This window comes from Arachis hypogaea, chromosome 11 (assembly GCF_003086295.3).
Source record: "Arachis hypogaea cultivar Tifrunner chromosome 11, arahy.Tifrunner.gnm2.J5K5, whole genome shotgun sequence".
NCBI classification, from domain to species: Eukaryota; Viridiplantae; Streptophyta; class Magnoliopsida; order Fabales; family Fabaceae; genus Arachis; species Arachis hypogaea.
This window is the reverse complement of record NC_092046.1, coordinates 139424018-139439159: the sequence shown is the minus strand read 5'-3', so window position 1 is coordinate 139439159 and position 15142 is coordinate 139424018. Positions and strand designations below refer to the sequence as shown.

The window sequence follows — 15142 nt, the reverse complement described above, 5'->3', positions numbered from 1 at the left end:
TCAAAGATAAATGACAATTCAAGTCAATGTGGAGAATTATTTATAATAACTTGCATTATCAATTCACCGAAAGCAAAGTGGTTGAAGCAGGTGAAATGGAGTAGTTTTTATTATTGAAGATATTAGAAATAAAATAATGGAAGGAAGGAGTGGATGTGGTTCATTGTCTTCAACTAATAATAGAGCACAATGAATTCTTATTTTTCATCAACACATAAAACACAAAAGCAACGAAGCATTTCTCTTAGCTTTGTATGTATGTGGTTTTTTAGTTTTGAATGAGTTCTCTTATAAAATAGTGAGTGTAATATTAGAGAGCGTGATAAAATTCTAAAAGTTGTGAGTGATACACATTAGAGTTTAATTATACTCTGTAGTACTCACTAGATACTACTAATTGTAGTATAAGAATGTCTTATTGTGGTACGCTATATTATAATTATCTTTAATATAATGGATATTTTTCAGAGTGTTGGCCTGTGGTTTTTTACTTCGTTCATTTTAAAGATTTTTTTACGTTAAAATATTGGTGTTACTCTATCTCTCTTCCTTAACCTATTTTATTGGCATATTGATTCCGTCACTCTCCATGTAAATTATTTGGCTTGCTTCCGCTCCGACTCTGTCTTATCCCTAACACAGTTAAGATAATTCATGAAAGCTAAAATATAGGTACATAAATGTAGCAACATGATGATGCATGTTCCACAATACACTATAATACTAAGCATTTATTTTTTATATTAAACTAGTGCTATGAGAAATGAGGAGCAGCATTGTAAATCCATTTATAAGTTTCTTCACAGAATGATGTGAGATTTAATTATTTTCTCACTTGAGATGTTTATCAAACCAGACAAGCAAATCCTGATGGGCTTCCTCTGCAGCCTTCACGGTCACTGCATCTTCGGTGTTGTACCTCACACTCCAACCATGTGATACTTTGGGAAACACTTTCACATAACTCGCAACCTGCAAGAGGAGACAGAACCAAAACATACACATATACACAAAATATCAGCTACCAAATTAGTCACCTATATATAATAAATGTTGAAATAAAAAATACACATTAAAAATAAGTTAAAAAACATTGAAAATAAGTTAAAAAACACATGTACACAAATAAAACAAAGATTTGCTGCATATAGAGAGGAGATTCATTCTTGTGTACCAGCAAATTCAAAGACCAAGAAAAACAATTACTTTCTCAATTATATTGCATGGAGAGATCCTAAGTTATAAATATTGAGAATCGAATGCCAATTCTTATCACAGAGCATTCTTATCACAGAAACTTTCCTTAGCGCGTTCTGTTGTGTAGATCATATGTTTTCAACATTCAAAAGGACAAGATAGTGACAATGATTGTTTCAGACAACAGGGAGAAAACAGAAGAGGGGTATAAAACTGAAATTTGAACAAAAACTAATTAGGGATAGATGCATCATTTCCCACTTGTTCTCACCAGTCCGAAGCCCCAAAAAGATAAATAAAGGAGAAGAAAGAACATAAAATTTTGAAACTGAAAAATACACAAAAAAGTGCCACTAGCAATAAGTCATAAAGGTAATCTGAAAATGATGGAAAATACACCACAAAAGAAATGAAAGTATCATCTCACCCCAGGTTTAGCAGCAAGCACTTCTTCAAATTGTTTTAGAAGCTCTGGAGGAGACATTTTGTCAATCTCAGCTCCAAGTACAGCAATTGGTATATCAACACCTGAAAGATCCGCCATTGACTTAGAATTCAAAGATCCCATTCGCTGCTTCCAAAAAACAGCTTGCAATTGCTCCTTGTATCTTAATGTAAACAGAAAGACCAATGACAAGTTTATCAAGTATGAATGTAATGCTGGCATTTGAAGCACACTCCATCATGATGAGTCATTTCAGGTCATTCCGACAAAAGTTTCGTCCACTCCCCAGAAGCCTTTTCAAATTTCAAGTATTCATAAAGTAGGGGTGGACAAACAAGGGTACTAAATCATGTAAGGCAGCACAAATTATTGTAAACATGCTTCAATTGATAGTATGACAAAAAAGGTTTAAATTTAACACTCTTTCTTCATTAGAAGAGGAGGACAAATTTTCCCCGGACAAGTAAGTGCAAATCAAGAATCAGAGCATTGAAAATTCTTACCCTTGATGTCATCTAGAGTGACAAATGAAGGATGTAACAGCACAGCACCCTGGATAAGTCTGTTTTTTGCGAGTTCAACCACAACCTTAGCTGAAAAAAAGAAGAAAATAAGTACATCCTTCGAGTTTGATTACCAATTTAGTATCATACTTCTGTTTAAAACTGGAAATTAAACTGGAATTACACTTAGGAGAGATTTAGACTACTACAATGTTATTAACAAAAGGAATAATAATAATAAATGAAAAAAAGCATATACCAAAATAAGTGGAATGAGAGGCACTTACCACCCCAACAAAATCCAACAGCCCCAATAGCAGACACACCTTTAGCTTTTAATGCTTCAATCAAGGGTTTCGAAGCTTCAAATCCTTTGTCCTATTAATAAAAAGAATGGCATAAATTTACTTAAAATAATACAGTTATAGAAAAAGAATTTTACAGAACCAAGTGTGATAATTCATAGAGTAAGAGCCAACCGCTCCATGATCTTTCAACCAAACAGGTAAAGGCCTGGCAGAATTGTCAGGATTATAGGCATCACCATGGAAGAAATCAGGAACGACCACATAATAGCCAGCAGCTGCAACCTTGTCAGCAAGTTTCCTTAACAACCAGACAAAAACTACACATATTATTATCATAATCATAATATATAAGAAAAATGCTAGAGGTTCATAAAAATTTATTGTTTTCGACTAAACTCATCAACCCAATTTTTTTAGTGTACTAATTTAACAACGTATTTTAGCCTACACTTTTAAAATTGATGGCTAATTGATGATTAAAAAAAAAATCTCATATATATATATATATATATGGATGACGCTATGCCAAGAGAGAGAGAGAAAAAAAAAACAAAAACGGGCAAGACTAGAGAATAAAGGAATACCTTAAATTTGGGGCTTCAAATCCTGCAATGCAAAGCAAAAGGAGCATATTGTTAAGTTAAAAAGATGAAGTTCAATGAACTGAAGAGAAGAATTAGTAAAGCATGAGGAGGTGCTTGCCATAAATATCGGAGACAAGGAGAAGGGCGCGGTTGGAGTGAGGGGAGCCATTGAAATAGGTGCGGAGACCGGCGAGGTTGTCAACGTGGCCGGCGCCTCCGGTGGGATTAAGGGTTGGTGGGTTTGAGCAGCATTCTGGGCCTGACATTGTTCTATCGCTCACTCAATTTTGGAGGGGCTTTTCTGGTTCTGAATTCTAATATCTACTTATTTATAGAAGGTGAATTTTTTGGTGCTTACAAAATTTTCGACTGATTAACTAAAAAGTAAAAACAGAGATAGAACAAAATGGAATATACTTGTTTATTTTTTAAATTCTGAGTAAATGTTTAGCAGCTTAAGAGAGACCTTTATAAAAATAAAAGGAAAAAGATAAATAGGTATTTGATTTTTTAAATTTTTGACAAATATATTTCTGACAAAATTTAAATACAAAAAAGTTCGTGACTTTAACAAACGGAGGACAATTTAATCCTTCCGTCTATTTGCCTCTCATACACAAAACGGAACTGGCTGACGTGATTAAAACGGTGTCCAAGTGTCCGTTACGGTGCCATGCTGAAAGAGGAATAAAGCTCGAAGGACAAATAGGTCCTTGCTGATGAAAACGACGTCGTTTTGCAAAGGTAGCCCATTCTTATTAAAAACCCTTTGGCAAGACAGAAATTACCATATATTGCCCTAACCCCTTCATCAAGCCAGAGCTTCCTTCCCTCTGAAACAAAACTGAAGCATCATCGAAGAAGGTGGAGTAGGAGAGACTTAGTTCGTATGCTGAAGAAGTTCAGTCATCAATCAAGATAAGCAAGTCCACAACATTCATGATCACATTCGCATTAGGGTTCCATTTAGTGTATGGTGTGATGCATGCAAATGCATTCTGCCATGGTTGCTTTCTGTTTCAGTCTATTTGAAAAAAGTTATTGTGTCCTCATTTTAAAATTTCTTAGGGTTTTATGCATTGTGGGTTGATTTTGTTTTTGTTTGAAAATTACAGATGACTGATAGATATGTAATTCCTGTTTTTCACCATAGAAAAAAGTTTGTGAGGAATGGTAATGAGGGACTTGTTTATGTGAATGAAAAAGTAAAAAAATTTCCAGAGATGGACATAGATTTTATCAACTTTGGTGATTTGGTGAAGTTGTATGAGGGTTTAAGATATCCTGGTTACAAGGCAATATACTGGTTTAATAGTACGGCTAGTGATATAGAATCTGGGCTTCATCGTTTAACAGGGTATAGTGGGATTCGTGAATTGTGACAATTTGATTAGGAATGAAGAAAAAGATGAGTTCTATGTTTACTTTGATCATGTTGTCAATGAACTTAAGTATGTAGAAGAAGCAGGAGGCGGGAATGCAGGAACTAGGAATGTTGAGTGCATAGAACTAGATGACATTTGTGATATTCTGATGACATCATCCTCTAATATCGGCTACGAGAGCACGGAAGATGAACCTTACAAGCCTCCACCTCTGGGGTATAATGATGACAGTGATGATGAGGATAGCAGTGGAGAAGAGAAACGTACCAAAAAGAAGAGAAGTATGACTTACAAGGAAAAAAAAGTGGCTATACCAAAAAGAAAAAAGAAAGAGAACAAGAAGGATCCACTAAAGAGGAAGGATACACCAAGGAAGAATAGATCGAATATTGGTGGAAAAAGACTCAATGTATAACCAGGTGTTGGACCCAGTGTAGACCAATGAGCTGGGCCTTCTTTGAAAACTATTGGGCCTTGTAATGGGCCTGACCAACACTCAAGCTGCACTGATTCAGAGTATGACTATGAATACCATTCAGAGGATTTGCATACCCTTATTTCTTCTGATGAAAAAGCTGAAAAGCAACACTGGCCCGAGTTCAATAATGAGTATGGATTTGGAGAAGGCCACTTTGAAGTAGGCACCAAATTTGCAACTCTTGATGATTTTAAAGAAGTGGTGAAGGACTTGTTCATATCTGAGGGTAGGAAGTTTCAGTGGATTAAAAATGATAAAGAAAGGGTTCGGGTGGGCTGCAAAGGAGAAGAATGTCTATGGGTTGTACATGTATCCTACAATAATTCTCTTAGGTGCTTCCAGGTTAAAACTTTAAAATTTGAGCATACATGTGTAAGGGACATGGGCAGTAATGCTGCTGACCAACACTGGCTGAGTAAGAAAATTGAAAAAAAAGCTAGTTATCCATCCTCAGATGACTAGGAAGGAGGCTAGTGATTTTCTGAAAGATGAGTTTGGGATACATCCTCATGATAAGATGGTTTACAGGGCACTAAAGGAGGCAAGAGATAGGTCGGAAGCGAGAGTGAGCAATATGGAAAGCTGAGGGATTATCTATTCGAACTTTTACGCAGCAACCCTGGATCTACTGCACTCTTAGAAGTGATACCAATTCCACAATCCTCACCAGTGTTTGATAAGATATATATATATATATATATATATATATATATATATATATATATATATATATATATGCCTGGATGCATGCAAAAAAGGCTTCAAGAGTGGCTGTAGACCTCTAATAAGTTTGGATGGATGCTTTTTAAAAGAGTACTTTGGTGGACAGTTACTTTCAGCGATGGCACAAGATGCCAATAATCATTTCTATACCATTGCTTATGCTGTTATCGGATCAAAACAAAGGAGTCATGGAAATGATTTTTAAATCTTTTACAAGAAGATCTTGGGAATGCAAGTGTGCACGGATGGAACTTTATGTCAGATCAACAAAAAGTTAGTAATATATTTGTTTATGCTTATGTTCTGAAATCTAGTTCATTATGCTTCTATTATGAGAATTTAGTTTATAAAATTATGCTTGTATTTTAAAATCTAGTTAATTTGTTATATTCTGTAATTTAGGTTATTTGTATTAAAACTGCAGAATTGAGGCTTGTTCTGTTTTTACTTTTTTTTACTAGTTAGCATTCGTTAAGTTTTATCACATTAGTTAACATTAGTTAGCATTAGTGCATTTGTGTATTATATTAGAATTTATCAAACTGCATTAGTTCAGTTTTCATCATACCAATAGCATTAGTTTATTTATGCATTTGATTTAATTTTTCAAAAATTTATAAACTTGAGTTAGTGAGACTTGCGACTGATTTTTAGCTACAAATAATTAAATAATAGGTTGAATGAATGAATTATTGTTGATTGAATGAATTATATATGGCTTGTTTCTGGCTTAGGTTCATCTCTTGAAAATAAACATTAATTTACACGCATTCTATATCTGTTTCAAGCCAACAAGATATAGATAATTCAAATTTTCTTTCTTTCATTCATATTAACCAAAATAGTCAACAGACATAATTCATTACAATCCACATTTTTTTTCATATTTTTCATACCCTAAATAAACAAAGACCAACAATCAAGCCTAGAACTATGACCCAGAAGTTACTGCTAAACTTGTTCTCTAGGTAAATTATTCTTTGCTCTAGATCAGCCATTCTGTTCTCCAATTCTTTCTTCCCAAAATGTTCTTCAACATTTAAGCTCTGATTGTCACCCAATTTTCTTGTTGGCTCCATGCACCCAATTCTTCCAATATGGTCATCAACCCACACAAAGAATTTGCAACATGGTTGTTTCACCTAAATCAATTCGGATAGTATAAAAATATGTTGGTAAAAAAAACTCTCAACTTCATCCATATACATGAAAAATTGTGAGCTTACCTTGAAGAATGGACATCCAAAAAATAGTCTGTTTGGGTTGGTATTTGTCTTCGACATGTAAAATATTGCATACATCCCGCAGAAGCATTTTGGAGCGACGTCATCTTTCTCATCCCCAGCTTGAACTGAACATGGAGCTTCATTTACAACCGAGCCTTCCTGTCGTCTGCCACCACCTCCGCGTTGTCTCATGATTGATGAGCTTCCATCACTGGCCATCAATATAAACAACACCACCATGAACAAATATGAACAACTACTGCGTATGTTACGTCAAAAAATTCAGTTTAAATCTCATTAGGGTTACCTTTGCAAAACGACGTCGTTTTCATCAGCAAAGACCTATTTGTCCTTCGAACTTTATTCCTCTTCCAGCGTGGCACCGTAACAGACACCTGAATACTGTTTCAACCACGTCAGCCAGTTCCGTTTCGTATATGAGAAGCAAATAGACGGAAAAATTAAATTGTTCTCCATTTGTTAAAGTCAGGGACTTTTTGTATTTAAATTTTGTCAAAAATGTATTTTTCAAAAATTTAAAAAGTCAGAAACCTATTTATCTTTTTTTTAAAAATAAAAATAAAAGGGAGGAGGTAAGATCTGTCTAGTTTGAACTGAAAAGGTGGCAGGTGTAACTGTGAGTTTGTGAATGAAAAAGACAAAAAGAATACACGTGGTTGTGTTAGCACTGACATCCAAGGTAACACACTATTGTGGAAAATTGATCCTCACCATTTTTTTTTTGTAAAGTTTGATTTTTTACATATTTTTTTGTCTCACTTAAAAAAAATATAATAAAAAATCATATTTTTATTCATCATAACGATAATATTTGTATTTTGTATAAAAAAATATAGAATTAGTGCATCATTTATTTTTTGGCTGTGAATTTAAGTGATAGATGTGATACACTTATTTAACATGTGTTGATAGAGCTTGGGTTATTCAGAACTGTTAAAAGATTTTTTGAGAATTAGATTTGTTAGAGAATCATTAGCATCAATTATGATCAATTAGTATCGTCTATATTTATATAGTATCTCTCTCAGGCTAAGTATGCTTCAGATCTTCTTGCTCGTGCTGGGATTACAGATAGTCGCACTGAGTCTACTCCTCTTGAGCCTAATGTTCGATTTACCCCTATGGATGGCACTATTTTGGATAATCCGACTCTCTATCGACAGTTAGTTGGTGGTCTGGTCTACTTGACTATCACCCGTCCAGACATCGCCTATCCGGTTCATGTACTTAGCCAGTTCTTGTCAGCTCCTCGTACTACTCACTATGCGGCAGTTCTACGCATTCTTCGCTACATCAAAGGCACTCTCTTTCATGGTCTTTATTTTTCTGCCCATTCCTCTTTATCTCTTCAGGCTTACTCCGATGCTGATTGGGCTGGTGATCCCACTGATCGTCGTTCTACTACTGGTTACTGTTTGTTTCTTGGCGACGCTCTCATTTCTTGGCGTGCTAAGAAGCAAACGTTCACTGCTCGCTCAAGCACAGAAGCTGAGTACCGTGCCCTCGCTGACACCACTGCTGAAGTTGTCTCGGTTCGTTGGCTTCTCGAAGATTTGGGTGCTCCTCAGTCGTCCCCTACTGATGTTTTTTGTGATAATCGCAGTGCTATTCAGATCGCCCATAATGATGTCTTCATGAACGCACCAAACACATTGAGCTTGATTGTCACTTTGTACGGCAACGTATCCTTATTGATGCTATTCGTCTCATTGCTGTTGGAACACTAGATCAGACTGCTAATATCTTCACGAAAGCTCATCACCCGACTCGTTTCCGGACTTTGTTATCCAAACTCAAGTTGGTATCCTTAGCTCCCACTTGAGTTTGAGGGGGGATGTTAGAGAATCATTAGCATCAATTATGATCAATTAGTATCGTCTATATTTATATAGTATATCTGTATATTAATTATAGGATTCTATGCCTTTATTACTCTGATTCATTTAGCACCTATAAATACCTCTTGTATATTATACTTTTGATTACAACTCAATAATACACCTTTCAGATTACTCTCTCAGTCTCTTGTTTCTAACAAGATTGGAGTGTTTGGTTGTAACTTTGATAGAGTTCTTTGCGGTTTTTTAAAACATTTAGTTAAACCGAATAGTAGAATATTCCAGAACTAAGATATTGATAGAATTAAGAATATATCGTTTTTGAGTTATAAAAAATGGTATGGTATTGATTCGTTTAATTGTTGATAACAATGATAGAGATGACAATAAATTATATCTTATTTTATTGTGATTTTTGTATTATATTTTTAGTTTTTATCGACTTTAGTTTATTATATTGAGCTTCTTTTTGTTAAGAAAAATCACACTTTACAAAAAAAAAAAAAAAAAAGCGAGAGAATTCATTCGCCACGATTGTGCTACTTTTATTTTACTAGATTCGGATTTGGATTTTCTATTGCTGACACTGTTCAGGCGGCTTTTTTTTCTTTTATACTTGCTGTATTGGTTGCTTAATAAATGATCAAAATCAAATTGTTTTCGTTACTTAGTTGGTTAGGTCAGCTTGTGGGATTGCAGGTTCCACGTCCATTCCTTCCATTCATTCATTTTTTTAATTTCCAAAAATAATCATAAGTGGTGAAAGCTAAGGTTGATAGTTTTTTAAATAAAAATTGCTATTGCATAATATACATATAGATTACAAGAAGTTCAAAGTATGTATGATAAGTATAATTAAGTTAACAAATTATAAAAAAAATTAAGCAATAATTTATCATATGCTCCTGTAACACATTAATTAAACTCTTAATAATATCTGCTCCTTGAACATATCATAAACAAATAGAGATTTATAACGACAGATAATTAACGAATGAATAAGGATCGAATCTCGCATAGGATGCGGTCAGCAACAAATATTGTGTATTCTACTTATTATCGAGAAGATCAATATGACATTAATTATTTTTATTAATTTTCGTATAAAATATGTATATTATATGATTATGTCCATATTAATTATTAGAAAATCCTTACAACACCAGCCAACCAGCTATAACTACTCATCCCGAAGTCGCGGATTCGAGTCTCGTTCCACAATCATAGAAGTGTTTAATAACGATAGATGAATGTAATGTTCATGTCCAACAAGCAAAGAAACATAAGTGATATATTCTTGACACAATTTCTCACTTGAGATGTTTAGCAAACCAGTCCAAAACGAACTGATGAGCCTCCTCAGCATCCTTCACTGCTTTTGAATCTTGAGGGTCATACCTCACAGTCCAACCATGTGCCACATTTGGAACTACCTTAACATAACTGTCAACCTGCACCAAACCAATAAAATCAGGTTCATCAATCATCACATGTCTCACTGGTTGACAACAAATTGAAGGAAAGGAAATCATATCTGACCCAAGATTTAGCCTTCAGGACTTCTTCAAACTTCTTTATAAGTTCTGGAGGGGAAACTTGATCTATTTCAGCTCCAAGAATGCCAATTGGAATATCAACAGCTGAAAAGGTAACAAGGCCAACGATTAAGTGAAAGAGTTAGAATTGAGAAGAATCTGTCTGCCATTACAATATTGGAAATACATACCACTGATATCTTCAACAGTGACAAATGTTGGATGTAACAGCACAGCAACTTGGATAAGTTTAGGTTTTGCAAGTTCAACCACAACCTTAGCTGAGAGAAAGAAGAGAACATATAGTGTGAGTTCAGTGTTAACTTAGCTGTGTCGATAGCTTTAAATCCAACCACCAATAAGGATCATAATAAGAGGCACTCACCACCCCAACAAAAACCAACTGCACCAATAGCAGAGATACCTTTACTTTTTAAGGCTTCAACAACGGGTTTTGCATCTTCAAAACCTTTATCCTAATAAATAATAGAATAGCTAAGCATCAAAGGTGTCACAACTTGGGTATATATAGCCGATCTGAGATACTTAGCATTAAGATTATAAACCAGCCATAACAGTGGTAGTATGGCAAGCCAATTTCAAGTTATAATAAGATTAAGTAACTAAGTAATAGTGTAATACTCAGTCACATATCCTCCAAAATCAGAGTTATCTAAGTTCAAATTTGAATTAAATGATGATACTAATAATACACACTTTTCTTCAATAAAGAAAGTTATGAACAAAGAAATAATGTTAAATCATTAAAAAGAACTAACCTGTCCATGATCTTTTAGCCACTCTCCTATAGGTCTGTTAGTATTCTGACGATCAAAGGGTTCACCATAAAAGAAGTCTGGAACAACCACATAGTAACCAGAAGTCGCAATCTTGTCTGCAAGCTTCCTAAACAACAAAAGATGAACAATGTTATTTATTTAGGACAGGAACACATTGAGATAGAAACAGAGATAATTGACAATAAGAGCAGATTGAATCAGATTAGCCTCCTGCTTCTATTGGTGGTATAATTTATCAAAACCTTCGGAAATTTTAAGTGAAAGGATGAACAACCACTACCACTGTACCAAAAACCAATTGACTATATAATGTATGAAGAATATTACAATCTAACATAACATGCACAGCATATCTTTCACAAACCATGAATCTATACTATTATGCTAATATGTCCATTTTTGTTTTAAAAGGACACATAGTGTGAATATCAACATAGTATCCTTCCTTATGATCTACATGGTATATTACTTTGAATTTGTGAAGGCAAAGCCATAAACAATAATTTAATTTCTTGAACCATTTTATGAAAAGTTAGTAAATTAGCTTCAAAAAACAAACATGAGAAGTGGCCATACCTTAGATTTGGTGCTTCATACCCTGAAGGACAAATGAAACATGTGAAGTGAGTGTAGAATTTATACATATAAAATGTTTAACACCTGCAATAAATTTATGCTGCCTGAAAGACAAAATGGTTTATTAACGTATTATGCTGTGAACTCAATGTCAGAATGAGAAACCTCAGACCGAAATATTTCTTCAGAACTTTCAAATCGAAGAGTTTATAAAGAACTAATTAGTGACTTGGGCAATCCTGCATAGTCAAACCCTTAAAGAAACTGATTTTTAAACTAAATTCCACAAAGTCTAGGGGGTTATAAAGTTACACACATTCATAATAATTTAAAGACAAGCATATGATGAAATCCAACCACACCCAAGAAGTCAACGCACTCAAAAAGGCATAGATGGCAACCAAAGTCATCAAAAGGTTCAGATCAATAAAAGAAGAGGAAAAGATGGAAAGTGAAAGGATGTGATGGTAGGAAGCACGAACCAAAAACATCGGAGATGAGAAGAACGGCGAGGTTGGAGTGAGAAGAGCCGGTGAGATAGGAATCAAGACCAGCAAACTTTTCAACATGGCCTATTCCTGCATTTGGGTTCAGGGTAGGAGGGTTTGAGCAGCACTCTGGGCCTGACATTGTTCTATCGCTCACTCAATTTTGGAGGGGGTTTTCTGGTTCTGAATTCTAATATCTACTTATTTATAGAAGGTGAAATTTTTGGTGCTTACAAAATTTTTGACTGATTACCTAAAAACAGAGATAGAATAAAATGGAATATACTTGTTTATTTTTTAAATTCTCTGAGTAAATGTTTAGCAGCTTAAGAGAGACCTTTATAAAAATAAAAATAAAAGGGAGGAGGTAGGATCTGTCTAGTTTGAACCGAAAAGGTCGAAGGTGTAACTCGGTGAGTTTGTGAATGAAAAAGACAAAAAGAATACACGTGGCACTTGTTAAAAAAAAGAGATTAAACTCGATTTGTTTATTATTGAGTGTATTCAAGTTGTTTGAAATGATACAATATAATATAATAGAGTATTTATAGGCGCTAAGAGAGTCGTAATAATAAAAACATAATATTCTATAATAAATATTCAGATATACTAAATAATTCTAATACATGCTAATTGTTCATAATATATTCTGACATCCCCTCAAACTCATGACAACTTGAGTTTTTTTTGTGACGATGACAACTTTGAGTTTGAAACTTATTTAAAATAACGAAATAAAAAAAATGCATAAACGGATAGAACGGGTGCAGACGGAACTGTCTGAAGGAAGCAAACACGGAACTGCTGTTGTCTGAAGGAAGCGCAGACGAAACTGTCGCTGTCTGAAGAAAGCGCAAACGGAACTGCCACAAAGAAACGCAAACAGAACTGACACAAGAAAACACAGACGGAACTGCCGAAAGAGTGGCCAACTGCCAAAAAACTGCTAAAAAAGTGACAAAGTGTAAAGAGATGGCAAACTATCTGAAGGTGACGAAAAATATATGATTTCTCCATGAGAATAAGTAAGTACTGAATGAGATAATCGGTTAAGTGAAAAAATATCAAAGTATTGACAAAAGAGAAGGAAAAAAAATGACATAGAAAAAATATGAAAAATACGGTGATTTCACCAAAAGAAATATCATCCTCAAGGAGAATACCATGGTTTAAATATCATGTTAGAAACAAGAGACTAAACTGAAAAAAGAATTTGTGTATAATTGAGTGTGTTCAAGTTGTCTGAAATGATACAACATAATAGGATATTTATAGGTATTAAGAGAATCATAATAATAAAGACGTAATATTCTATAATAAATATTTAAATATACTAAATAATTCTAATGAATCATAATTGATCCTAATATATTCTGACAACACTATTGCAAAAAATTGATCCTCACCATTTTTGTGTGCAAAGTTTGATTTTTCATTATTTAATACTTTTTTTTACATATTTTTTTGTCTCACTTATTAAAAAAATATGATAAAAAATCACATTTTTATTCTTCGTAATAATAATATTTGTATTTTGTGTAAACAAAAAAATATAAAGAGATAATAAATTTAGTATACAATAGAAATAAAAAGAATTAAGATCACATGATAATTAATTTAATTAATTTTTAATAATTTTCTATTTTGAATTAAAAAATTTTTTTGCAACAATGGCAGTTACGTGTATGGCAAACTCTCCCTCTTCGCATGTGATTTAACTTCTTCAAGTATTTCACTCCCAAATCACTCTTCCTCCCCAACCGGAAGCTACCCCTATAGCCCCCTCCCTCGTTATCGTCGTGAAATCGTCATCAAACAACCATCCACGTAGTTATTAAAATAATCATCCGGCTACCTAGTGAAATGACCATTCAACATTTGTTAATTGTATATACTTAAATTGAATCGAACAAAATAACCATCGAATTAAGAATTAAAATAAACCATCTACATACCTAATGAATTGAACATCCAGCACATTTGCGGGGTGGAGAGAGTCGACGGCGACTAGATTGTAAAAGAGAGCAGAATCAAATCAGAGGTGTTAAAGAAGAGAGAAAACAAATTCTTGGCATGAACATCTAGTTACAAGTAAAACCAAATTCATCAATTAAACATATTCAGCAACTAACCTTTGGTAGCAGGTCGACAACGTCTGGGGGTGGGTGTCGTTGTAGCAAGGGGCCGAGCTGTTCAGCATCCACGAGCGCGGCGATCTGCGATGCTAGAGCGGCGGAGGCAGGACTTGACCACCAGGCTGGGTACCGACGCGAGAGAGAGCGGCGAGCCAGGCACCGAGGACACGCGACCAAAATGACGATGGCTTGCCTCCACGCGGGCGGCCGGCGGATGACACGGAGACTCGCGACGGGAAGGAGGCGTCCGTCCAAGCTGTTGGCTGCTTGGAGACACACGCGCGCAAGAGAGGCAGATGGACTGGAGTCGAAGCTAAACGCCGCTGAGGGTTGGATGGTCAGTGAAGAAGGACGGGGTGGCTGCCATTTCGAGAGGAAGAAGGATTTGGGGGGTGAAAACTGTTTGTAATTAGGATTTGGATGTGAAAAAATTGAATGGGACTTTTTGAATTTAGGGTAATTTGTGGAGTGGTTTCACTCTTATTGGGCTAAATAACCAACCCCTTGTACAGATTGTCAAGATTTCTCATTGTCTTCCTAGCGGAGTTCTTATGTAAAAAAGATATAGAATTTGTGCATCATTTATTTCTTGGCTGTAAGTTTACGTGGCAGGTGTGATGCACTTGTTTGCTGATAGAGTTTGAGTTATTCCGAAAACTGTCAAAGGATTTTTTGAGAGTTGGATTGGAGTGCCTAGTCGTAACTCTAAGTAAAAAAAATAGGTTATTTAGAACATTTAATTAGAACATAATAGTAGAGTATTCCAAAACTCAAAAGTAGGTGTTGATGGAATTAAGAGTACGCTGTTTTTGAGTTAAAAAATGGTGTGGTATTGATTCGTCTAATTATTGATAACAATGCTAGAGATGACAATGAATTATATCCTATTTTATTGTAGTT

At 34.7% G+C, this 15142-nt stretch overlaps 2 protein-coding genes across 3 annotated transcripts; both read right to left on the bottom strand.

Annotated features, from left to right (window-relative positions):
- Positions 1-648: 648 nt before the first annotated feature.
- On the bottom strand, positions 649-3381 carry LOC112722991 (endo-1,3;1,4-beta-D-glucanase). 2 transcript variants are annotated; one of them, XM_025774204.2, is made up of 7 exons: positions 3156-3356; positions 3038-3059; positions 2625-2751; positions 2433-2523; positions 2146-2235; positions 1625-1725; positions 649-972 (listed from the first exon to the last, which is right to left on the bottom strand). In XM_025774204.2, the coding sequence occupies exons 1-7, from the start codon at positions 3301-3303 to the stop codon at positions 832-834; spliced, it is 720 nt and encodes a 239-aa protein (XP_025629989.1). In that variant the 5' UTR covers positions 3304-3356; the 3' UTR covers positions 649-831. The 2 variants fall into 2 exon arrangements, with proteins under 2 accessions (XP_025629989.1, XP_072063652.1); XM_072207551.1 differs by lacking the exon at positions 3038-3059 and having other exon boundaries at positions 2625-2770; positions 3156-3381.
- Positions 3382-9782: 6401 nt separating this feature from the next.
- Positions 9783-12506, bottom strand: LOC112722990 (endo-1,3;1,4-beta-D-glucanase). Its single transcript, XM_025774203.3, has 7 exons — positions 12102-12506; positions 11620-11641; positions 11023-11149; positions 10629-10719; positions 10435-10524; positions 10248-10348; positions 9783-10159 (listed from the first exon to the last, which is right to left on the bottom strand). Exons 1-7 carry the CDS (start codon positions 12247-12249, stop codon positions 10019-10021), a joined length of 720 nt encoding a protein of 239 aa, XP_025629988.1. The 5' UTR covers positions 12250-12506; the 3' UTR covers positions 9783-10018.
- Positions 12507-15142: the final 2636 nt, after the last annotated feature.